Source organism: Leishmania infantum, chromosome 32 (genome assembly GCF_000002875.2).
Source record: "Leishmania infantum JPCM5 genome chromosome 32".
Taxonomy (NCBI): domain Eukaryota; phylum Euglenozoa; class Kinetoplastea; order Trypanosomatida; family Trypanosomatidae; genus Leishmania; species Leishmania infantum.
The window spans coordinates 1,507,407-1,532,166 of NC_009416.2; the positions used below are offsets into that span (position 1 = coordinate 1,507,407).

At 59.3% G+C, this 24,760-nt stretch overlaps 3 protein-coding genes across 3 annotated transcripts; all 3 read left to right on the forward strand.

Annotated features, from left to right (window-relative positions):
* Positions 1–4,967: 4,967 nt before the first annotated feature.
* Positions 4,968–17,231, forward strand: LINJ_32_4080 (conserved hypothetical protein; the record flags this gene model as incomplete). Its single annotated transcript, XM_001468043.1, has 1 exon — positions 4,968–17,231. One exon carries the CDS (start codon positions 4,968–4,970, stop codon positions 17,229–17,231), a length of 12,264 nt encoding a protein of 4,087 aa, XP_001468080.1.
* A 1,285-nt stretch (positions 17,232–18,516) lies between these two features.
* On the forward strand, positions 18,517–20,187 carry LINJ_32_4090 (conserved hypothetical protein; the record flags this gene model as incomplete). The annotated part of the gene is made up of 1 exon (XM_001468044.1): positions 18,517–20,187. One exon carries the CDS (start codon positions 18,517–18,519, stop codon positions 20,185–20,187), a length of 1,671 nt encoding a protein of 556 aa, XP_001468081.1.
* Positions 20,188–21,074: 887 nt separating this feature from the next.
* LINJ_32_4100 (conserved hypothetical protein) lies at positions 21,075–24,059 on the forward strand (the record flags this gene model as incomplete). Its single annotated transcript, XM_001468045.1, has 1 exon — positions 21,075–24,059. One exon carries the CDS (start codon positions 21,075–21,077, stop codon positions 24,057–24,059), a length of 2,985 nt encoding a protein of 994 aa, XP_001468082.1.
* Between the last annotated feature and the right edge of the window lie 701 nt (positions 24,060–24,760).

The following is a 24,760-nucleotide window of genomic DNA, read 5'->3' on the forward strand; positions in this document are numbered from 1 at the left end:
CGCCACGTGTTGTGCACACGTGCCTGCTTACACTGGCTAAGATGGAGGGGGGTGAGGCACCCTTTTTTTTTGTCTTTCCTTCTCTCTTGTGTTTTCTTCACGCAGGGACCCTTTCACACTCTATTCGAGGCACGCGCCCACCCGCCGGCAATCCCAAAGTGCACTCAAGCAGGCTTCGGAGGGGGGGGGTGCAGCGGAGGCACACTTGCACTGACGATGGGCATGCCTACTCGCTTCCGGGGCGCTCATCACGTAGCTCCGCACATGTGCAACTTGCATCAACAACGAAAAAAAATGAAGGAAGAAGGAGCGCGAGTCGACAACGGTTAAGGTGCCCGAACACCCTCTACACCGAACAGCTTGCTTAGGCGTTTTCGGTGCCGGTGAGGAAGTGCACGCGCGAGTGTGTGACTCTCGCCTCGCTCCCTCCCCTCTTCGTCATCGATCACCGACCTCGGCGCTGTTGTCTCGAGTGCTGCGAACTCTGTATTGCTTTCTTTCCCATAGTCCATCTCTCTCTTGCCCCTCGGTCCGCTTATTTCGTTTCTGCCATCCTCGATGGCTGTGCTGCTGGCGCCTCACAGCCTCTACAGGCGCTACTGCCGTATTGTTCGTTTACAAGAAACGACAACTGCAAACAGAAAATGGTCTGAGTAACCTGCTGGCTCGTGGTATACGTCGTGGTGTACGTTGCCAAGTGGATCTACGGGCTCTTCAGACGTCCTGCAATCGAGAACAAGAGGGACAGAGAGGAGCCGCCATCGGTTAACAGCTCTAGAGCGTGTGAGAGTGGTACCTGATCTTCGCCGTTCAAGCGCCACGGCAAGGGACCTCCGGCCTCCCCGTCTGCGTAAAGCGGCCACGGCGACGATGCCATTCCCTCCAGCTTGCACCGTGTGAGCAGACGCGTTTGCACGCATCGTATCTGTGGTATCTGAAGCGCCACGCTCGCGCATGAAACGACTCGCGCACAAATACGCGGGCCGACACGCATCCCAGCTCCTCTACGCGCCTGCGCAAACATCGACAGAACGTAGAATCGACCCCCCTCCCGCCTCCCCTCCTGAGCAGGCCAGGCCGTTGAGGATGTGAAAGAAGGCTAGTTGCAGGAGGAAGAAGGAGGAACAGACGGTACTCGTGGAACATACTTGTACTGTTTTTGCAGGGAGCAACGCAACACGTCAAAGCCGATGGGTGCTGTGCCTCCCAGCTGAGCGTCGTTGTCTGCTCTTGAAGTCCGCTTTCTTGTGGAGGAGGCAAAGGAAGAGCGGCTACGTGTGCGTGGTGTTTCTTGTACTGTATGCCTTTCTCTCTCCCCCACCGCGTATGAGCGCGTGCGTGTGCGCGCACTTATTTTATGACGTGTCATGTTGGAACCGCAGGATACATGATGCGGAATGTACGCACGATACAATGCTGCACTGACGCACACTCACGCCTATCAGTAGGCACACGCAAACAGCGGCGCAGAAGGAAAGAACCGCATGTAAAAGCGGGCAAGTAAGCAGCCGAGGGGTGAGGGGTAGAGCGCCAGTGGAGAGACGGTGGAGGAAGGTACTAGCTAGGACAGAAGAAGGAAGAATACGGGCCGGCTTCCTTTGTTGTCATACAAGGGTCGCCAGCGCACGTACTTACATTGCCCCATCTCCTGGGCAGTTCACTCGTAACGAATGCCCTCGCAATCGGCGCGACGATTTGCCTGCGTGTCCAACTGAGTCAGCTCGGCAGTCGCTCGCGGGGCCCATTTTTGCCTCTTCGCCACTTGTGCTCTTTCTTGCTTATCTCGTTGCGTGCTCTGTGTGGCCATGGCTCGCTCGCTCGCTCTCTCTGCTCCCCTTCTCGCATTCCGTGCGGCCGGTGGCGTGTGCACACCTTTCTCATTTCTTCTGCCCTCTGTTTCCCTTTTTTCGTTTTTTTTTCTGTTTTTTTTTTCTTTTGCCCTTTTTGGTCTCTTGTATTTAATCCGGCTTGTCTTCCGTTCTTGCACGTTGTGGACGGCTGTCTCGCCGCCTCTGGTGTACTGTGTGCTTCATGTGACCGGCCACTTGCCGTGCCACGAAGAGGGAGAGAGAGCAGTGAAACGCCTTGCCCCGCCCACCATGTTTTGCTCTTGGTTCGCGCTGTATGAACTCTGCGGGGTGCCTCCTCTCTTCCGCTCGCTCGCTCCTCTTTCCCGAGTAGCAGTCGCGCATTTTGCTTTTCTACAGTATTTGTGAGTTTCTTGTTCGGACATGGGGGGGGGCCAGCGCTCACTAGGAGAGGGGTAGGAGAGAGGGACCGGGCAGCGGACACGTTGTCTACGCATTTCTCTCCATTGTGCGCACTCGAAAATCACGCGATCCCTCTCTCTCTGTTGTCCCTTGGGTGAGTTTTTTTTTCTGGACACTTGTACGACAGCAGGTGCGAGCATAAAAAAAAACTCTATGAAACACAGCCACGGATGTACAAGTGGACACACATGGTGCCACGAAGCACGCGACCATCGGTATGCGTGTGTGCGTGCTGAGCTCATTCTCGAGGAAGACTTTGCACCACGGCAAAGATGGTCTGCGCCAACGATGGACATCTGTACCTCACACCATTCCGTCGTGCACTTCGGTGGTGAAGGGGGCGTGGGTCGACTTGATGCTACTGCTTTCTTGTGGTTTCCTGCCTGTTTCTGCCGCAGTGCGCAGCAATCTTCCCCTCTCCCCCTCGGTCTCCTCCGCTGCGGTATGCGTCTGTCTTTTTCGGTGTGCGCGCGCGATTCGCAGGCCTGTGTGATGCCCGTCTCTCATTTCTTACCTGTGCCCCACTGCCACAGCGTGCGCGTCTGTGTATCTGTGCGGCCGCCCTCCTCTCCCCTCTCACAAGTCCCTTCAGCTTCGTTTCACCTCCTGTCTCTCCAAGCAAGTGCGCACACGCAAAGCATCTCTCCCTCCTTCGTTCTTCTCCTCAATACGTCCTTCCCCCGACGGCACGCCGTCGGGGGAAGGCAAGCAGTTGGCTGGAGACGCAGTTCTGCGCACCTAGACACAGCACGTACATCGACGCGTCCACCGCAGGCGAAGAAGTGAGGAGAATCGACGTCGCCGCCGGGGCCACGAAAGCAAGTAGGGACGAAAACAAGATCCAGCAAAGCGTTGCGAGGGAAGCGTCATTTGGTGTCCGTGTGCATTTGTGTATGCAGCGTCCGCTCTCGCTCTCTTTCGGCTCTTTCTTTCTCTCATCGCCTCCTCTGCCTCGATCGCCCCCATCGCTCTCTCTTTGGGGGGCGCTTGTGGCGTGTCTGCACCCATCCTTGCTCTTCCCTGTCTCGCGCTGTCACCTCATTCCGCTCCTTCTACGGAGCACAGAGACGCAGAGGCGCACAGTCAAACGTAGCCCTACTCATCCATAAACACCTCTACACATCTCCCTGCCCTCGCTGATCTACGCAGGCCCTGTGGACCCTGTGAACCGGCACCGTCGTTGGCTCTCGCTCTCTTCTTTCCGCCCGCTCTGCTGAAGGGCGAAGCCGCTTCTGTGTGTGCGGCTCGTTTCTTTGACTTGATGCGCTTCATATTCTGAAATCCTTTTGTTTCTGTTTTTGAATCTTGCATGGACATGCTTCCTTTTCGTAGTCTTGTCTCTGCTGGCGCTGCTGCTGCTGCTGCTGTTGGCTCTGTGCCCGTGTGTGCGGCGCGCGCCCTCTCTCTCTGCGACGCCTACCCGCAACACCTTCGCCCTGTCTCGAGCTTTCTCTGCGACCTCCGCACTCATCTGCACGGTGGCACGAAGAAGACAGGTGTAGAGAAAGCTGATTTTTGTACACCGGAAGCCCCCCCCCCCCGCCCCTCCTCGACCCAAAACTGCGCGCCGTGTGCTCTGCGAGAGGGAGGAGGGCAGCGACGATCGGACAGCCTTTTTGGACCTGCTTTGCGCTCTTCTCGAATCCCTTGCAGCTCCCTCTCTACCACCTCCCGTTTTCTCCGCCGTCCGCCAATTTCGCAGCTGAGGACGCGTCGACAGCCGCCAAGAAAAGAGAGCCACCACCGTGTTGTCGAGTACTCCTAGATCGCTTGTTCACGTCTTCGTATTCCGAAGCGCACGCGCACACAGTCACACACATACACACATACATATCCACACTGGAACGCAAAGGCAGCGTAGGGGAGACGGGATCAGTCGCCGAACGACGCTCTTTAAATATATATATATATTTTCGTGCAGTTTGAGTGATTGAATCTCCTATCATGCCCCGCTTTCGAGGCCATTCTCCGCACTAGTTTTTCTCATTTTATTTCCAGCCATCCCCTCCCCTCAGGCCGCACTGCCGGCAGAAAGGAAGACATCTCGCTTGGTTTGGCCAGTGTGACAGACACAATCTCGCCTTCCTCTCGTTCTCGTCGTACGCCACCGCTTGCTGCGGCTTCGTGGTGCCGTTCGTCTTGTCCGCCAACCGTCGCTTCATCTCTATCCTTTTTCTTTCTATCTCCACATACGATCAAATAGGCCGGGGCCGGGTGAGACAATCCATCGTCGTCGATCCGCTTGTGTAGAGCGACACGTGCACCTACTAACGCATACAGGTGCCTGCGGAAGTGCTCGTTGCCACCCCCCGCCCATCTGTTTCACGTTAGTGGCGTTTTTTTCTCTTGTGTCGCCCACGCGCTCTCTCACCTTTTGGGCCTTCCTCTGCGTGCAGCTGGCAAGCCTTCTTTGTCACGGCACGGATACGCATCTGGGCACCACTGGAATCACCGCGTTGCCCCGTGTGTCGCGGCCGTTGTTGGCTGCGGTGCGGTTTCCGTCTCGTCCGCACGATGAGCTTTGCAGGGATCGACAATTGGATCGGCCCCTTGCCGGGGCTGCGGAGCACGCCCCCGCTTCAGATAACCCTGCTGGGCGACACGGCGACAGCGACGAGCGCCGGCGACACCGTGCCTGCGCGGTCAACGACCTACGAGGCACAGTACGTAGAGTGCGCGCCGTACCAGAAAGGCACCATGTGTATACAGGACCCGGGCGGCGAAAGCAAAGGCGCCATGGAGCTTGACACCGTGCCCCTCTCCCAGTTGTATGCCACGGGGTATCGTATGTATCGCAAAAAGCACCAGCCAGATTCAAAGCAGAACTTTACTCTGCCAACCTCCCCGCCAGACTTCGATGGTGACGCACCGATTGATCCCCAGACGGTTGCGCGGCACGTGCGCAGCCTAGCCAACGCCTATAATAGTGTCACTCCGACCCCGCCACCATTTCTCATCTACGAGCAGGTAATTCTCGACGCTCAAGACACCCTCAAGATGACGACAGAGGAGTCCAATCAGAGTACCGTCCTGCGAAATGACGAGGCGCGCAACTCGCCAGCCCTGCACACTGCGGATAACTCGATAGGCGATCTCTTTGTCTACTCCTCCACTTTCGGCTCGCAGCTGCAATCCGACGCGCTGATGATGTCGGTGAGCCTGCTGAATGGTATGCAGGCGCACGTGCGCTCACTCCAGCTTCTGTATCAGCGTCTCTTATCCGATGCAAACCTTTCCCGTGCGCTGGCGCCGTCGGTTGTGAAAGAGCTACTCACTCAGCTGGACATCTCCGTCAGGGAGGCGACGCCGCCGTCGGCGCAGGTGATGGAGAGGTGCTCCATTGCCGGTCTACTAGTTGGCCGCCGCCACCAGCTGGACGAGGTGCTGCGCTACGCCGACATTCTGGAGCACCTCACTATCACCTCAGCCAGCATCGTGCCGGTGGCGGTCCCGCACGCGCGCGAGATTGTGCAATCCTTCTCACTTCATGCAGCGGACATCTGCCCCATCACCTCCCCGATCGACTGCTTTCAAGACGAGCCCATCAAGATGAAGATGGTGCTGGGCGAGGGAACAGGGGTGCAGAGGTTTTGTGTGAGCCCCAACCAACAGTACCTTGCCACGGTCGGCTCGCAAAAGGTAATGATGCTAAACCTCTCGACCGGCTCCTTACACGCTGAGCGGGAGCTGCCAGAGGTGGTGAGCGGCTGCTGGAATGCAACGTTCTCCGAAGACTCCACGCACCTCATCTGCACCGATGCGAGTGGGCTGCGCCACGCCGTTCTTACGACGGACCTTGCAACGAAGGAGGATCGCACGACGGATTGCGTGTCGCTGGTGACAGACTACCACAAAGGCGTGCTGGAGACGACGCCGTCGCCGCTGCTGCCATCCGGCTCCGCTGCGTCGCTGCACATGCTAGAAGCGAACGCCAAGGCTTACACGGCCTCCTTCAGCCGCCCCTTCCCCGACTCCGTTGACTGCTTCTCCCTCTGCGCGCACGTCTACAACGACTGCGCTGGCACGCTTATTCACATCGTTCCTGACACTGGGGAGTCCCTCTCTGTGGAAGTGAGCGGCAACTTGCTGAGGCTGCGACAGGGCTCCAGTGTGTGCCGCGGTGTGCTGCCCTCCACAAGCCAGTGGTACTTCCTACACGCGCATTGGTGCAGAGGCGTGTGGGCCGTCAGCGTCAACTTCTCCATTGTCGAGCTGAGTGGGCCGCACTACACGCAGTCGCAGACAATGAAGATCAAAATGGTCGAGTGCCTGCGCTGCACCGGCCACTTCGGGTCCATGGCGCTGTGGAGCGGCTCGAACGGCCCGGCAACGGTGCGCAGGTTCTTCCAGGAAAGACTCGTCGACAGCTCCGTGTCGCCGCTATTTGTGCTCCCCATGGACGAAGGAACAGGAATGTGGCTGAAGGAGACGGTGGGGCGCCAATGCTTGTCTCTGAATACCAAGTCATTCACGTGGGACTCTTCCGTGGTGGTGCCGGTCGCCACGACGAACCTCTCTGCGGTGCCGCTGGACGACAGGGCTCTCCTGTCCGGCCGGGTGCTGAAGAGCGCGTACCGTATTTTTGTGATGCTGCCACCGGCGGAGAAAGGCTCCGACGATCTTGTGGCTGAGGTGGACCGCGAGAGCAACCGCATAGTGCGTGTGTATCAGTGCCCACGCTCGTGCAGCGAGAACGCGTACGCCATACTTGGCGACGAGTCTGAGCTACTTGTCTATCAGCAGCGCTTTTCCACCTTCAGCTCTGTTCGCCTCTTCACCCGCCGCCGAATGGAGAAGGAGCTAGCGTTGTGCAACCCAAGCGAGGCGTGCCCGTGCGTCGGCTCAGCGCCATGGCTGTTGCAGGAGATCTACCGCCGCATCTACACGGAGAGCTACGAACTGGAGCGCGTCCTTCCGGAGAACTCGCCGCTGTCCTTCTGCACCCTTAGCTCGCTGGCGCAGGCACTGCGGCTCGTAAAGTCGTCCACGCCGCCCCTGAAGGTGCTAGCGTTCATGTCGCTGACACTGGTACACTTCCGCCGTCTTGCTACGCTCAATGACACTCGCATTTCCGACATTGCCGCATCGCTGAAGGCGTCGTGCAGCACTATCATGGAGCTCTTCACGGAAAAAGCATTCTTGGAGGTGACGCTCAAGCTCTACCGTGTAGCGACCGCGTGGTCTCTCACTGTCGAAGACCAGGCAGAGATGCTTCTGCACATGGACTCCGGCGAGCAAGCTAGCTTACAGTGGAGCTACTTTTCGCGAGAGCGTGTCCACACTGTCATTCGCCACATTGTACAGCACCGCCCAGAATACATCGTGTCGGCCGCGAGGAATCTCTTGCACCAGTGTGAACGGGAGGCCGTCAGCGATCCTGGTGAGCCGAAGTCGGCGACGCACCTCATGACGTCCTTTGTGCTTGCCGTCATGACCACCCTGCACACGCACGCCGCGGGCAAATCGCAGGCGTACGCCAGTCAGCTTCTAGAGCTGTTTGTCGACTACATGTTTCGCTGCAAGTCTCTCTTCATCCCTGCGCGGGTCGACGAGCAGCCGAACTCAGTCCTTCTCACCGGTGTGCTGCCGCTCTTGGTGACTGTGGCGAACGTGTGCCCGGCAGCCGTCTCTGCTGTAACACAGGAGCATCTGCTGGAGCTGTGTGACCGTCTGCGGGCGGTTCAGACGAGTCCAGAGCAGGTGGTCGGCTTTTCTACCCGCGAGGCGTACGACATGTACGTGCCAAACAAGGAAGACAATGGCATCTGGCGTCTGTGCCTCGACTTTTCCACCGCACGAAGCGTGTCTCTCATCAAGGAGGCCAGCAGCCCACCAGTGTTTGTGGTGCAGTCGGACGCGCAGAACGGCAAACCTGACAACACGGTGATGGACGAGTCGAGCTCCTTCAAGAAGCTGGACGGCGGCGTGCTCCACATTCACGGTAGAGGAGAAAACAGCTTTACGGCCATCGCGCAGTACGAATTTTTGCTTGACGTCTCCCTCGCCTCCGTGATGCGAGAGGCAATCTTGCGAGTGCTGCTGGCCGCCGCAGCGGAGCTGATGCAGAAGCCACCGACGTCTTCCGAGATCGTCATTGCCCCGCTGTTTCGCTACGGACTTACCACGAGTGTACTGACCGCCCACAACGTCCATACACATGGTGTGCCACACGAAAACATCTTCGACTTTCCGCTGCGTGTTCTGGAGGACAGGGATGAGGGAAAGGAGTTTGTCGATGAGGTGAGTAAGGCGATGCGAGGTTCCATTTTGCCATCGATGCGGCCCGCCATCCGAGCGCTGCTGTCCATTCTTCTGCACTGCGGGCTGACCCGCGGACAAGCAGAGGACGAACTGAAGCTGCGATGGTTCAGCGGGGAGTGGAGCACGAAGCTGCAGGGCACCACGAAGACGCAAACGATCGTCTTCCTCACATCGCTAGCGCGCTGGATGATGGAGTGCGTTTTCTTCGAAGGCGACGGCGCGACACCAATGTGTGGCCGCCGCACCTCAGTTCGGCTCGAGAACTCCCTGAACGGCTCGAGGTCACTGTCAGAGCGGCGGGGATCGACGAGCTCGCGCCGCAGCGTCGTGAAGCTGTCCTCGCAGAACGACTCGCTAGAGCAGGTGCGCGTGTTGCTGGCGAAGGGGATTACCCCATTAATGATTCAAGAGGACTTGATCAGCCGCGCACGCGCGGCGCAGAACATCGAAAAGGGGCTCCAGTTGCTGTCGCGTCTGCTGCAGATCGACCCGGCCAACCTCACAGAGGACTTTCTCACGAGAGCGCTGCGCGTGCTGTATGCCTTCACGTGCACTGACAACTGCCAGCACTTCACGGAAGTGTTGTGCGGCGCCGGGGTCGATGCGGAGACGGCTGTCCGTCGTGCCTTTCACGGCGCACTGCACAGCTTCTTTGCGGTACTCAAGAGATCCTCGAGCACGGTTGGGTACCGGGCTGCCTTGACACAGAAGGCCTTCCAAGGGCGCGCGCTCATGCTGTTCCACGCCATTTTGTGTCTCCCATGGGATGAGGCAGACTGCGAAGAGTTCAAGCGGAGCTTCGAGACGGATAACGACATTCTGAAGTTCTTGGACAGCCAGATGGGCTCGCCCACGGCGCTGGCAGCGCTGACATCGCCGTGGCGCCTGCGGCACGAGGCATCTCGTCCTGCTGAGGACGTGACGGCGGATCAGGAGCAGGCAGTGCGGACGGAGCTCCTTGGCGCGGCTGATTTTACCTCCCTCAGCCGCGTCTTTCCGAACGGCTTTTCTGTTGTCATTCCGACCATTCAAACGGCTCGGTCGCAGTTCGGCGTCGTGATGGAGAAGGGCTCTGGCGCCGCCGTGCTGGTGCGCGCTGACGAGGGGTGGCAGCTTAACTGGAAAGAGGGGGTCCCGCGGGTTTACTACTACGAGGTAAAGATTAACTCTCCCATCGACAAATTTGACGTGGGTGTGCAGCTGCCGCGCACGGAGCTCGCCGTCCGCGGCGAGGACCTGTTTCTCTCGTACAGTAGTCTTGGGGACGTTCACTGGGGCGAGCAGGCGCAGCTGCCGCCTTTCACAGAGGGTGACACCGTCGGTTGCGGTATCGTGGCCACTTCACGTCTTCTATTCTACACGCTCAACGGTCGCTTTCTATCCTTTGCGGGGCGCGTCAACGTGCCCACGAACGCCAACGCGGACAGCGCGCTGCTGTACCCCGTCATCTCCTTCGATGATCGAAGCATGGTGCGCGTCGTGGTGAACTTCGGAATCGTTCCTTTCGCGTATGACTACCGCCAGCTGCACCCGGCGCTGACAATCGAGAAAGGCCCGACTTGGTACCGCATCACCTCGACGGCGGAGATGGTGCTGCACTACCTCACGGCTCGTGTGTGCGCTGTGCAGGAGTCGAAGAGCCACAGCGCCCGTGGCGCGCTGACGCAGGTGTGTGATGTGGTATGTCGCCATGTGAACAGCGTCACTTCATCACTCATGAATATTGGCATTGGCGGCTCCTCGAATAGCAACTCGACGACGCGCGTGCAGCAGGCTGTAGCGCTGACCGTCGCCGAATACTCCATCATGGTGCTCATTTCCACCATTCGACACATCGCCACGCACGGTATTCTGCTGAGCGAGCACATCAGTAACATGGTGTTCGACGCCGTCTCTATTCTTATGCTGCTACCCCTGCATTCTGTCCAGATCGCGACGATTGGATTACTGCCGGACGTCATTGTGCACGTCAAAGAGGTCCCCGACGGCAAGGCGGCGGGGAATTTGGTGTCTACCCTGTTTGAGAACGCTAACTGCGCCACCGATAGCGAGGACGTAATCCCGTTCGTACCGATGTGGTGCGAGTGCGACGCAAGTGCAATGGCGATCGTGAACGTGCAGAACGCGCACATGCTGCAGGATGCGCAGCGCAGCATTGTGCTGGGCAACGTGCTGCCCCGCACAGGAATGGTGTCCTTCTCTGTCAAGGTGGTGAGGCGTAACATGTCGAAGGGGCACTCGCTGAAAGGCGGTTACTTTATCGGAGTGTCCGTGGCGGGGCTGAGCCCGCTGACACCGACGAGCAACTCGCAGAGCTGGAAGGCCGTGAACCCTCCTATTGTGTGGGCCATCCAGGACACCTCGCCGCAGCTGCCGCATGCCACGAACCCCACCGTCAAGCTCAACAACTTCCAGCGCACCTTCGGCAACGCCGACGTCATTCGAGTTGTGGTAGATCGCGACAAGCGGTGCATCGACTTCTACCGCGAGGGCGAGTTCCTGAAGACGCTGTTCAGCAACATTCCAGAGGACATTGATCTGGTGCCGTTTGTGCAGCTTTACAATGACGACGCCGCCGCCGCGATTAGCGCCGGCACCATGACAGCCCCAATCACCGGGCCAATGCTGCTCGGCGCGGCTTCGGCCGATGTGCTGCGCTCTATGCTCACACTCGACCCTTTCCAGTGCCTTGTCGCGCAGCGTCTGTGCGAGGAGCTTAGTTTCCAGCGGTTCCCTAAGGTGACGCTGCTGATCTTCAAAAGCGTGCCGGACCCGCGTCTGCTGCAACTACGTAGCTCGGTGGGCGAGGAAGTGACGGTGACGGTGTCGCGGCTGAACGATTTGCGCTGCAAGTTCACGCTCGGCGACAAGGCGAACTACGAGCATCTCTACAACATGCGCACACCGGCCAAGCCGCGGACGGTGTGTACCTTTGACATTATTTTGCCGACCTCGCGCCTGACGGGGCTGTCGCGCTGCATCGACCACCTCATCGCCGCAGCAGAGCGCATGGTGGTGCCGCGCATCACGGTGGAGGCTCTCTGCTGCACTGAGCAAGATGAGCGCTGCAAGATCGTGCTCGAGGAGAAGGATCACTGGGACTTCCTTTTTCACGGGCTGCGCGTGGGCAGCTTCATCACGGTGCTGCGTCGTCTGCCCTCCATCACCGCCATGCACGCGCCACCGATCCCGCACGACTACACCTTCTCGGCGGCGCTCTCCAACCCAGGTTTTGTGTTGCCCTCGCATTACTGCGGACGTCTCGCCACAGTGCCGACTGGGGCAAAAGGGGTCTCTACGCCGTTCATCGCGATTGCAGAGCCGGCCATTCCCACGGGGGCGAAGGTCAGCATCCGATGTCAGCTGATTCGCGGGAATCAAGGCCAGATCCTCGGCGGTGGGTACTACTTCGGTGTATGCACGCCGAGCTTTCACTGGAAGCACAAGGACCTGAATGCACACACCGGCGAGGTGTGGGCACTGCATGACATGGATGACTCACCGTGGCGACTGCGCCACCTGCGCCCCGACGCCACGTTTCCGGTGGCCGCGGAGCCCCGCTGCATCATTGTCAGCGGCGACATCATTCGCCTTTATATTGACCGCACCGCGCGCGTCATGCATGCCTTTCGCACGCCTGTGAACGGGGACGAAGTACCGCTCGGACTCATCTTTGACAACCTTCCGGCCGACGGCGCTCTCTACCCTTTTGTGAATCTTTTCAATACGGACGCGGTGGCCGTCTTCCTGCCTTCCAACAGCACCGCGCCGGCCATTCGCCTGCCCTGCCAGAAGCTTCCGTACGCTCTGTGCACCGCGGACGAGCGTAAGGCGTGTGATGGGTGCAATTCGAACCTCGGAGATGCGAGGGTGTCCGGCCGCTGGTTCAAGTGCAACGAGTGCGCTGACTACACGCTGTGCTCTAGCTGCTTCTTGACTTGCGTGCATTCGAACCACAGCTTTACCATGATGCATGGCTCGCCGATCGCCTACTCGACCACGACTCCGGCCACGGTCGAGCGCGGCATGGAGGTGACGATACCAGCCACGTCGGTCATGTACTTGCGCAGCAGCGGTTGCCGCATGCACGAGGCGAAGATGAACTGTGTCGCTGAGGCGGTGGAGGACAACGCACTTTGTGCCTGGGGTCTGGTCAGCCAAGACGGCTCTGAGCCGTTCTCTGTAGTGATCGACACTGTCGATGGAAGCCCTCTCTCGCCGGATGCGCCGGTGTTGGTGGGGCTTGGCCCGGCGCAGGAGATTGTCCAGTCGACGCGCGACAAGCTGCGCGACAAGTGTCTGGCGAACATTCCTACCATCGCGACGTACTGCAGCGACCCGTCGCTGCGGCAGCCGCTGGAGAACCGCAGCAGAGACCCGTACGGCTTCAAGCGAGGCTCGCGCATCACTCTCAAGTACGACGCCGCAGCAGGCAGAATCACCATCTCGCGCGACTGGGTCGTCGTTGGCACGAAGTCTGTGGCGCTGAAAGACAGCGAGAACGCCGTGCAGCCGATTGGCTGCTTTGTGTTGTTGGGCAAGAAGGGTACCACCGTCTCTGTCTTCCCGGAGCGTGCGTGCACGTTGACGACAACGGTGGAAGAAGTCACCGGAAACATTCTGAAGACGGTGGGCCGCGACGGCAGCGTCTGGTTTGTGACGCGCGAGAACTGTCGCCTGCCGTTGACGCCGTGCCGCGGCCTGTTTCAGAAGAGCAGCCTGGGGTACATCTTGATGGATCACCGTCTCGTCCAGTGCCGCCGGCAAAGCTGGGACAACCGCCTTATCCGGGTCCAGGTGCTGGAGACAGAGGAGGTAGTGTCGGTGCCACTGCACCATTACCTCATCAACGAGAGCAGCGCCATATCCGAGGAGTGGTTTCTCTGCCGCCGTGACCGCGACGAGGGCGCAACGGTGGAGGAAGGCTTCGTCATGTCGCGCCTTCTCCTCATCCTCTCCTGCCTATGCGAGAACGAATCCCTTTCCCACCTGGTCTCGCTCCACCAGGAGCGGCTGCTCAGCATGACGAAGCGCTTAGCCACAGTCAACATCGAGAACGACGCACCAGTCGACTCCCTGGACGAGATTCGGGCATCCGTCGCCTCCACAGCAAACCGCCGGCGGTGGGCTCTAGAGAAGCGGCACATTGCCCCGTTTGTTCCAGTCCTCAACACGGACGAGCGGAAGCGGCGCTTCCAGAACGGCACCCTCGTGCACACAGTCGACAGTGATGACGTTTTCGAGGTGACGTTCCGACGTGGTGAGTCACTGACGGTGCGCAACACGCGTAGCGAGTTCGTGTCGAAGGTGTCATACCGGAACTGCGTGCCGCTGAAGCAGTGTGGTGGGCGGGCCTGGTACACTCGGCGGAACGGGCTTCCGTGCAGTCTCTACGAGCACACAGTGCGCCTCAGCAGCCCCGCCAAAGCCTCCGAGAGTGTGCGGCTGCAGGACGAGTGGCTGGGCGAGGTGGTCTTCGCACGCACTGCAAAGTCGCTCACGGTGTCGCTTTCACCACACGGCATTGGCCGCGCTGACATTGCGCAGGGCACGACCGAGGAGACGAGGTTGATTGTTGTGTACGAGCACAAGAGGTACTCTCGAGTCGTGCGCCTCTTCATGCGCCTCTATAGCGCCGACCTGGAGTGCAAGCTGGAGCAGCTTGTGACCAGCAGTGGTGAAGGATCGTTGGCGCCGACGCGTGACTATCAGGATCTCGTCGACTTCCTCAACCGCGCTGCCGAGCCTGTGCACGACAGACCGGTGGTGCCGGGGCAGGAGATGTACTTTGGCATGGTCGGGTTTCTCGACGCGGAGGGGCTGCGGCTGAAAGGCGTGTTCCATTGCCACCAAGGCAAGGGTGGCACCTTCACTCTCAACTCGTGCCGCAGATTTGCACTGCTCTCGCCCGTGTCGGAGAAGTGGATGGTGGAGCCGCTGCCGGACTGCCTCGATGCCTCCATTCCGCCGGCCCCGCATCGCAATATGCGGGAGTGCACCCACCGCCTCGTCGTGCTGCTGGCGCGCCACCTCTACCTTGTCACCTGCAGTCAGATTGAGCGCCGGCCCGCCGACTTCCTCGACCATATTTTCTTCTTCACTAGCCACCCACTCGCAGATACGCTCGTGTGCAAGGACGCTGGCACCCACCAGCTGAGTGTGATGCTGAGCGAGGTGAACATCCGCATCACTGACCCGAGCGTGAAGCCGTGGGACGCCATCTCACTGGCCCGTCTCGCCACCAACAGCCTCCTGCTCCGCCCCGAGGCAATCCACAACGTGCGTGAGCACTTGCTGTGGGACTGCCTGCATGGCGTAGTGACGGCGGCTCACCGTTGCGGCCGCTACCACCGCCACGAGGTGCTTCGAAGTATCACCGCCTTTGTGCAGACGAGACTGCAGCACACCAGCATCTACCAACAGCTCTTCTCTACGCTGTTTTCGTATGTGGAGCGGTGGGTGGTGGCGCTGCCAGAGGACAGAGAGATAAAAAAGGACGTGGCGGCAGGCATCGACCTCCTGCTCGCGCTCGGCAGTCCGCTGGACGAGCAGATGCGCAAGATTCCGGTAGCTCCCCTGCACTGCCTCATCGATTTGTGGCGGTCTGTGACAGCCGAGGTGGCGCTGCCGCGCGTGGTAGATGAGCTGCACCTGGCGATCGATCCCGAGAGCCCTCCGGTAGGCACGCTCTGCACCTTTGGCGACTACGTCCGACAAGAACTAAAGGTTGGCAAGGTGACAAGCACGTGCGGCACGGCTGGAAAAGGGCACTACTACTACGAGGTGACGCTGCCGGATCGAATCACGTCCGCCTACGCGATCGGATGGGGAACGGCGGTGCATAATGAGGTGCCAGGGCAGCACGTCGGGAGTGACCGCAACAGTTTCGCGTACAATGGCACCGACATCAACACACGCGATGGAAAGGAGGAGTACAAGATCCCCACGGAGAGCATCCCCGGCGCCGTTGTGGGGTGCCTGCTCAACATGGAAGAGCGAACGGCGGCGTGGTCTCTGAACGGGGTGGTGGGACACTTCATCTCGATTCCCATTAGCTTCACGAACAATACGCCGCTCTTCGCCTTCGCGTCGATCGGCACGTGCAGCGGCATGAAGGTGCGACTGCGCGCAAACGAGTTTGAGTACGCACCAGACGGCTACACCGACCTCTCCGGCCGTTTTGCGCGTCCAGTCGTGGACAGCTACAATCGCGACCAGCGCAGCTTGATGGACCGGCAACCCTATGCATTCTACCTACACCTTGCGTCCTTTCTCTCCGACGTGGAGGACTACCTCGACGATCAGGCGGCGCAGAACCAAACCGCCTCTCTGTCGCAACTGCCCGAGGACCCATACAAGCTGTTCGTGCACGCCTACCCGCTGCTGCAGTCGTACCCCCCGTCCGCGCTGCAGAAGTTTGCGCAGGTGATCGCGGTGACCGAAAGCTGCATGGCCACAGCGAATAACTTCGTTGACCTCGACGAGGAGACTGTCACGGGGACGCTTTCACAGGCGTTCCTGTCGATGAAGGGGCTCGTCCGCCGTTCCTTTCGCCAGCGCCTGCTGGTGAACGTGGCCCCGCTTGAGGCGGTGAGCACGGTCCCGACAATCTTTGTGCGCGTGACGGATCTGTACTCTACTTTGCCGCGCACCACGGAGAGTGCGCTGCGGCACTCCATCCTCGCGCAGCTGTACCGGCAAATCGGGTTCTTGACAGAGGAGCAGTGGGCGGTGTCCCCGCTTTTCAAGGTGAACCTGCACATTAGCGGCTCTGGGCACGCCCCGGTTGACATGGGCGGTCCGTACCGGCAGCTGTGGACCTTCCTGGCATTTGAGCTGATGCAGCACCCTGACAAGTGCTACCCCAACTCCGACTTCCACCGTAACCCACTGTTTGTGTTTGTGAACAACTCGCAGCGCATTTCCCTCGTGCCGGACAGTCAGGCGAACTCCATCTACGATCTGAACCTCTTCACCTTCTTTGGAAAGATCATGGGACACTCGGCGCGCGCCAAGACACCGCTCGACATCGACTTTTCGCCGTTTTTCTGGAAGTTCCTCGTTGACGACGAGCTGACGATCAAGGACTTTTACACCCACGTTGACAGTGTCGTGGAGGCCACCGTGAGGGATGACAACTTCCTCCTGAGCGGCGTCGCGGACGAGCTGATCCCTGGCTTTGCGGAGAGCGTCGAGTGGCTGGACAGCGACGACAACGACGAGGTGGCCGCGCAGCAGCGGCGCACCATTGCCGAGCGGTGCCTCGTGCACTCGATGGATGAGCAGCTTAGCGCCATCCGCAGCGGCCTCTGGAAAACCCTTTCGCGCCGCGTTGTGCGATGCTTGTCATGGAGGGATCTAGAACATTTGGTGTGCGGCGAGAGCAACCTCACGCTGCAGGATTTGCAACGGTACATCCGCGTGCAGCTGACGGGGAGCCGCGAGGCGCACTTCTGGCAAATCGTTGAGCAGCTCTCGATGGAGCAGAGAGCCTCGCTGATCTGCTTCGCCTCTGGACAGCGCCGACTGCCACTGATCCGACCCATCACAGTGGCTGAGAACAACGAAAGCGTCGACTACCTTCCCCGCGCTCAGGCGTGCGGGTCACTGATCACCATTCCGCAGTACACGTCACTGGAAATGTTCAAGGAAAAGCTCCTTATGGCGCTTCAGCACCAGATGGAGATGGAGCTGGCGTGATCCTTCTCGTGCCTGTACACCGATGCGTTTTTCTATGTTTACGTATCTGCGAGGCACTGCCGCCGCTCAGTTGTCCTGGCGTCATCGCTTCTCTTTTTATCCCCAACACCCTTCACGAACGGCGCGCTGCTGCTGAGGCGCGGGCCTCGCTCTTCTTTTCTCGTGCCCTTTCGGTGCTCTTCCCAAGGTGCGCTTGCTTCCGTTTTTATGTTCTGTGCTCATCTGGGTGAGAGAGGCGGCATGGGGATCCCAAAAGATGGCAAGTGACGCACTCGCCTCGAACGCTGTAACCCAACCTGTGCTCGTGATGTACATGCATGCATGTGCTGCTGCACGCGTGCGTGCACATCAGCAAGGCAAAAGATCAGAGCTTGCGCCACTGGCCGCGTGCCTTTGAAAGCCTCTTTTTCATTTGTGATTTCTTGTGCTCTTCCCTCATGCGTTGTCTTCCTGTGTGCTCTCTGATGTTCTATACCTTTCACCGCAGAGCCGGTGGTGCTCACTCGCACTCTTATCTCTGCACTGCTTTATTTTCTTGCTGGGCTCCATTCATGGCCTGGCAGCATACGTGTATCTAGGCCTCTCTCTTTTCCGCGGTAGGCTTCTTCACCTTGGACGGGCTTTTCCCGGGCCTCCTTCCGCGCCCCCACCCCGTCCCTCATCATCCGCGCCTGTTTTTTGTTTTTATTTGCTCCCTTTCCATGTTGCTTGTGCACTTGTGCGCTACTGCGCCAGTGAGGGGGAGAGTGGAAGTCATACCCAGTTGAGGCGCTCGCACATGTCGATGGACCGGCGCCCAAGTGCGCCACAGCACCGGGCATCCACAAGGGGTCAAGGAAAGACGTCGGGCACCTCAACGAATGACGCAGCGTGCACCAGTTACTGTGACCATTCCACTAATGTGGCCGACCGCATCATTTCTCGACCATCCATCCACCCACCCACGCGCAAAAGAAGCGCCTGGACAAATCCGCGTCGACGGCCCCTTTGCTTGGCACACTATTGACGAGGTGTGTGCGCGCCTCATACACTCTTCACCCCCGTATTCATATACGCAATACATACTGCTTCTGCCTCCACCATCACTATCTGACTTCTTCTACGGCACGGCGCGCCGTTTGGCTCGCGTGCTCGTTGTCGTGCTCGTGTTTACCCCCTTCCCGCCGCCCCGGTGTGCGACATATCTGCGCTCTATGTACGTGTGTTCATCCACCAAGTCTTTTTGCCATCTCCTGGCTCACAACTGGCGTCTGGAATAGAGGACGTGCGTCACGCGCCTGCTCAGATGTCTGCGCGCTTCATATCGAGAGCCCCCTCACCGTTCATACTAGCGGCTAGCAGGGCGCAGTCGTGGGTGGACGTGCTGCGAGCCTACTCCAAGTGCTGCGACTACCTACAAGGAGTCTATCAGCCCACGTGTTTAGAGCTGGAGCACGGCCTGTCGTACATGCCAAACTCACACAGCACGTCCTTGTTCTACTACGGTCTCATCAAGGCCCCGATAGCCCCTGCTACACCAGACAAGAGTCTCGTCCAGGCAGTGCTGAGACGCTACAAGGAGTGTGGAAGCGTTGCAGCGCTTCGGCGCGTTATCCAGGAAGATGTGAACAGCGCAACCTTGGAAGGCGCAAGAGGGAAGCTCGCGCTGGCGTCCACTGCTGGTCTCTGGGAAGCGGCCCTCGAGACCTTGCTGAGTCATCCGCCGCTGATTGACAGCACAGTGCAGCGCCGTGTTGTGCTCTCAACACTGTGCAACAGCAACCAGTGGCGCTTGGCTCTTGGTGTGCTGTATATGGAACCGAAAGTGGATCTGCACCCCATCATGGTTCGGCCGCTCGTACGATGCTTCGGCCGCCTGCACGACCACCACTCTGCACTAAGACTAACAGCGGCAGCCCTGGCGGCTGGACACTCGATGAGCTCGCCTCTTTTCTCGGCGCTTTTGCCGACACTCCAGGAGACGGGAAAGTGGCAGCTAGCTCTGCATGTAGCGCACAAGCTGCAGCTACTTTCAGCCACACGGGCGGAAGCGCGCACCAACGTATCGATCTACAATCAGCTGGTGGACTGCCTCTACGAAGCCGACGTCTACGCGGCCTTTCCCCTGGAGGATGTGATTCAACAAATCGTGGATCGCATGCGTCCCCGAGAGTTGGAGGAGAGGCATAGGAAAAGCCGAGCAAAGCAGTTCCGGCTGCATTCACCGGTAGATGTCTTCCAGCAGTTTCAGAGCGTTCTTATGGCACTGACAACCGTGTACAGCAAGGCCATGGGTGTGCCTCGCTGGTATTCTCGCTCCATCGGCAGCGTTGTAGACAGCGCCTTGCAGAAGAACACGGCTCTCCTTGTGCTTGACACGAACTTTTTGCTGCAGTTAGTGAAGAAACAGCTGCCGCTCGAGCACTTCTACGCGTACATGAAGCAGCAGTATCCGAATCTGCGACAGTACCACTTTTCCACGGTGGTCGTTCCCTTCACTACCGTGTCCGAAGCTCACGCGCACATCTGGGGCCCGAAAGAGCACTTCCCCGTCGATGTGCGAAAGCTGTTATGGTCACGGGCTGTGAGCCTGCTCCAGCAGCCCAATGTGTACGTCTTGTCCATTGCTGGAGAGTACCCGTGCTCTTCCCTGAACATCATCCCGCGGCTGGCATATCGGACAATGCCCGGCAACGTTGCCGGCGCTTTTCAGCGCGATCCTGACCTTCGAATTTTGAGCGTGTGTGCGACGCTCCAGCACTACTTACGAACGGCGAAGGTCACCGAGAACTTGGGAGGATCAACGGTGCCAGAGGGTGTGGCCCTCTTCTCGCTACTCAAGTATCATGTGCGGCGCTACTGCAACACAGTGAAGGGGCCCTGTGTGGACCGCTTGCTTCTCTGCACCTTGGACAAGCGGATGTCACGCGGTGCTGTACAGATGGGCGTACGAGTGTTCCCTTGCTTGTCCCCCTAGGCTTGCAGCACCACGGTGTTTTGTGCCGTATTTGTCCACCTCCCGTGCACCTGTGAGGCGGCGCTGGGCACCGGATACGATGCCGACATTTTGTCATGGATGTGCCCCTCTGCTCTCTGTAGCGCTGTGTCTTTGTGCCTCTTCAATCTCTACGCAAGTGCTTGGCGGCATTCGAGTGCGGCTCGTCCGGTACTGCTGTCTCGCGCCTCTCCCTCACAGTCTTCCTCGCGCTGCCTACCTACCCTGACGGCGGGAATCTCATCTGCCCCTCTTACTCTCTCACAGAACAACAGCAGCAACAAATCAGTCCTTTCTAATGCACAATACAGAGCCGTCACGCGCTCCGAAAGCACAACGCACCGAGCCGCTCCCCGCTCCCTTTCCGCTCTCCGTTACCGCTGTATCTGCAGCCCCTACACGCGCTTGACGTGGGCAACGAGAATCGGAGAGCACGTCGACAAGCTGACGGGCAGCTAGCCCGGTGGTGTGCATAACAGCGAATCGGCACGCTGTACCCGCTGGCTTTTTCCACGGAACCGAGCGGGACCGCTGACGTCGCGCGTGCCTTTACATGCCTCTCACGCTCTTCACAAACGAACGTTTCGGTGTGCCTTGTGCGCGCTCTCCTCGCTCCACTATCTTTCTTGCTTCCATATTTCCTGAGGACACATGTGCTATTCCACGCCCCCCCCCCCTCACCGACCCACACACATGCATGCCCGCGCGCTGAGAACAACAAGAAAAAAGAACGTCGATTCGCCGTGACCGGTGCAGCTCTGCCACATTTCTGCGACTAACCTTTGCCATCCGTATGCCGATGACCTGCTGCACAGACTTCGCTACGACGCCTCATCGTTCTCGTTAACGCGCGAAGTCAATCGCTTAGTATGTCTGAGATTGACGATCTGGTGCGACGCCTTCGCAGCCTTACCGGGTACGTGGTTGCGACTCCTGCTCCTTCTCCAACTCCCGTCGCTGCTGCACCAGTAGAGAAGCAAGTCGGTGAAGAGAGTCTTCTCATCTTACAACAGTCTCTGCGGCGCCACCCTTGCTTTGCTGTGTTTGGTCTCTCGCGAGCAGAGCTGGAGTGCCAGCTTCTACAGCAGCTCGAGGATGCGGTGAAGGCACCCCTCAGCGTCGCGGGTGAGGCGCCAGAGGCGGTAACCTGGCGAGTTTTTATCAACAACGCTGCCGAGGAGCTCGAGACGGAGCGTCTACGTGGTGTTTTCAAGGATGCCGCGCAGAGAATTCATGGTGCCACGGACAAGCTCTTTCGCAGACTTGGCGTCGCCGAGGCTCCTGCTCTTGATCAGGTGGGAAGCGGATATGCTTGTCCGTGGAACGTGCTCACAGTTCTGGAGAACGGCATCTTTTTCGGCCAGGACGATGCTGTGGAGCTGGAAAAGGTGCAGTTGGAAGTACCAAACGCAACGGCGTCTATCCTGCAAAACACGAAACGAGTGTACATCAACACGTTCGACACGATGGCGTGGCTGCACCTGCTGCACCAGATGATGTCATTTCCTGTATCCGCGGTGCGGGCGGTATGGCACGCGGCACTGTACCACTTCCCGACCGCAGCCCCCCTCGTTTGCGTGTATGTTCGGTTAGAGATGGCGGCGCTGGCGAAGAAAACTCGGCTGGAGGCCTGCTGCAGCGAGACGGACACCAAGGACGTCTACCAGGCCTGCCTTCGGTTGCTGAACACGTTTTACCGCCACCTGCCCTTGGCGTTTTCCTGCGAGCTGTACTCCCTCTTCTTCTCGTTTGCGGCGGAGTACGTGCAGCCAGACAGCGCTTCGCTGGATCTACTGTACCGCACCTGCCTGCGCCGCGACGTCGGCATGCTCCCACAAAGCACAGCACTGTGGGTTCAATATTTGAACTGGCGCTCCGCCTCCTTCCGCGACCATATGCGTCGCCGTGAATGGCGCAAGCGGATGTACAACCGCATCCTCTCCATCCCTCTTGTCGGACTCGATGCCGTGAAGGACGAGTACGATATGTTTCTCGCCACCGAGTTGCGCGGGCGGGTGGCGCCGGACGAGAGGATTGAGCTGGAGAAGCGACTGGCGCGCGTCAAGACAGAGGCGGACGACCTGTCGCGACTCATGTACTTTTTCTACCCCACCGAGTGGGCGCCGGCGACCTCCGCGCATGTGCCGTTTCCCTACACGCTCTATCTCGCGCGCCCCCTCACAGTGGACGGCCCCACCGCCTCCCTAAGCCTGAAAGAGTCGGTGCTGTCGCGTATTGAGATGGATTTGTGGAGCCTGTGGTCCACGCTCCTACAGCGCGTTCGCCGGCCGCTGTTCCCCGGAGCTGGCGGAGAAGTTCTGCACTACAGCCGCTGCCGGAACTTTATGACAATGATGGCGTGCTTCTTTCCGCACCAGGCGACACTGTGGATGGAGCTGGTCGACTTCTGCGTCCACCAGCAGCCTCTCCTGTCGGACAAAGAGCGCTTCCACACCGTCGCGGCAGCGGTTCACTTGGCGGTTGCTTTTTGCCGACGGAACTTGTGTGTGCGCCTCTTCGTGGCGCAGGTGTACCACGCCGACCTCGGCGCAACCGAGATGGCGTTCCGGGAGGTGAAGGAGTGCCTGCTGAACCTGCGTGCCTGGCTGCTCTCCTACGTGCGGAGTGAAGAGGAGGGGGCTGCCGCGGAGGAGGCGTTGGAGAAACTGCAGCACATTACTGTGCTGGCGGTGAACTATATGCGCATGGGCAATGCGCAGGGAAAGGCTGTGCATGTGCGGTTGGTGGCGCGATTTGTGATGCACCATGTCGACTTCCTCTCGCTGACAATGGGGGCACTCCGGAAGCTGCTCAAGTCCGGCGCTATCGCGACACCAGCGCCGTTTCTACACCCCTTTCACCTCTTCTGTGCCCACTGGATTTTGCTGGAACTTATCCGCAACCGTTGCCCCCGAAGTGCACTCGTCATCCTCCAACAGTGGTGCGAGCATCTCAAGATGATCCTGCGCTCTGGCAAGAGCAAGGAGTGGAGCTGCGAGGAGTGCGGCGTTGACGAACTGGTACTCGACGCGTGCGCCAACATCCTCACCGCCGATCCGTCCTACGCAGAGGCGGTGGGGACGACGCTAGGAGACCTCGAGGACGTGGCCGGCAGCGATGGCCTTCAGTCTCAGAATTTCCTCTACGCTGCACGGCAACTGCGCCACCGCTTTTTCCTTCCGTGCACACGGCTAGAAAAAGACTACACAAGTGACATCATGCTCATCACGAAGCTACTGCTCCCGCATGCGGCACCGCACCGCTACGACACCGTTCAGTTTCGGTGCCCGCTACCTCAACGACCACTGCTTTTGCGGGGGGCCGATAAGGCGACGACACCACTGTTGGAGGACACCGCCGCCACGCAGGCTGAGCACCACGACGAGGTACAAGCTCCTCGGACCACACCAGCTCACCCGGCGCATACGTTCCCCGAGGAAACACTGTGGTCGTCTTCGGCGGCAATCCGCAACTCGAGCGCACCTGGCCGGCAAAGGTTTGACCCGGCCCGTCGCGGGCCGTATCCCTCTCGGTTTCGCAATGGGGCTGATGACGCCAATAAGGAGCTCCCAGCAGTGCCCACCGCTCTCCCAAGCCGACTGGCCATTGTGTCCGAGGCAGTGCAGCTTCCCACTCTGCTGGACTGCCTCGCTTCTGTACGCGAGGGAGTGGGAGAGGCAACTGCGGTGGAAGGTAAGGCCGCGACGAAGCTGCCCCCGGTGGATCACCTGGAGGAGTTCATCAGACAACTGCCATCCGTGTACGAGTACAACCCTGATATGGAGGAGGACGGGCAGGAGGCGTCCACCGACTGGGTGTTTCTTGCACTTCTGAGTTGCGAGGCCTTATCGTGATGCTGGCTCTAACTCATAGGCAAGGGGAGGAGGGGTCTTCGCGATGGCATCGTTGATGCATCTTCGACGGCGACGAAGCGGGAGGGCGAGTGCAAGCATTGTGAGGGTCAGGGAAGACCTACGCGTGCTTGCAGTCTCTGCTTTCTCCTGCGTGTTTCCTTCGCCCTAAAAAAAACGAAAAGACCAGAACATAATCTATCACACCAAAAGGAGGCAACACCGCGGGTGCAGCGCCAAGGAAGACGGGCAAAAAAGAGGACGCGGAATGCACACCCTCCTTTGACCGGCGCAGGCACAAGGCATCCCGCAAGAACCTTCGCTCTTTTTTCGTTGGAGCCTCACTGTCTGCGACTCGCTGACTGCGGCACGGCTGCGCCGGTGGTGGGGTGCGCTAGGGGAACCTACGCGTGCTTGTACAGCCTCTCGTATTTTGACACCGGAAAGCTCTCGAAACCATGGCAGTATCCGAAGGATACAGGCGTTTTTTTGCCCCACTACCTAACCAACTGCAATCGTCTGCGAGTGACTTGTGCGTCTTCTGCTCGTTTTCCAACCGCATCACGTCGGCACTTGAACTTCACCTTCTCGTCTCCTGTGTTTCTGGCTCGGCCGACCGCCTCTTCGCTCCTGCTTTTGGCCCTTGCCGATTCACTCGCGCTTGCGCAGCGTCTTTCTCACAGCAGGCTTGCCCGCTTTGGCAG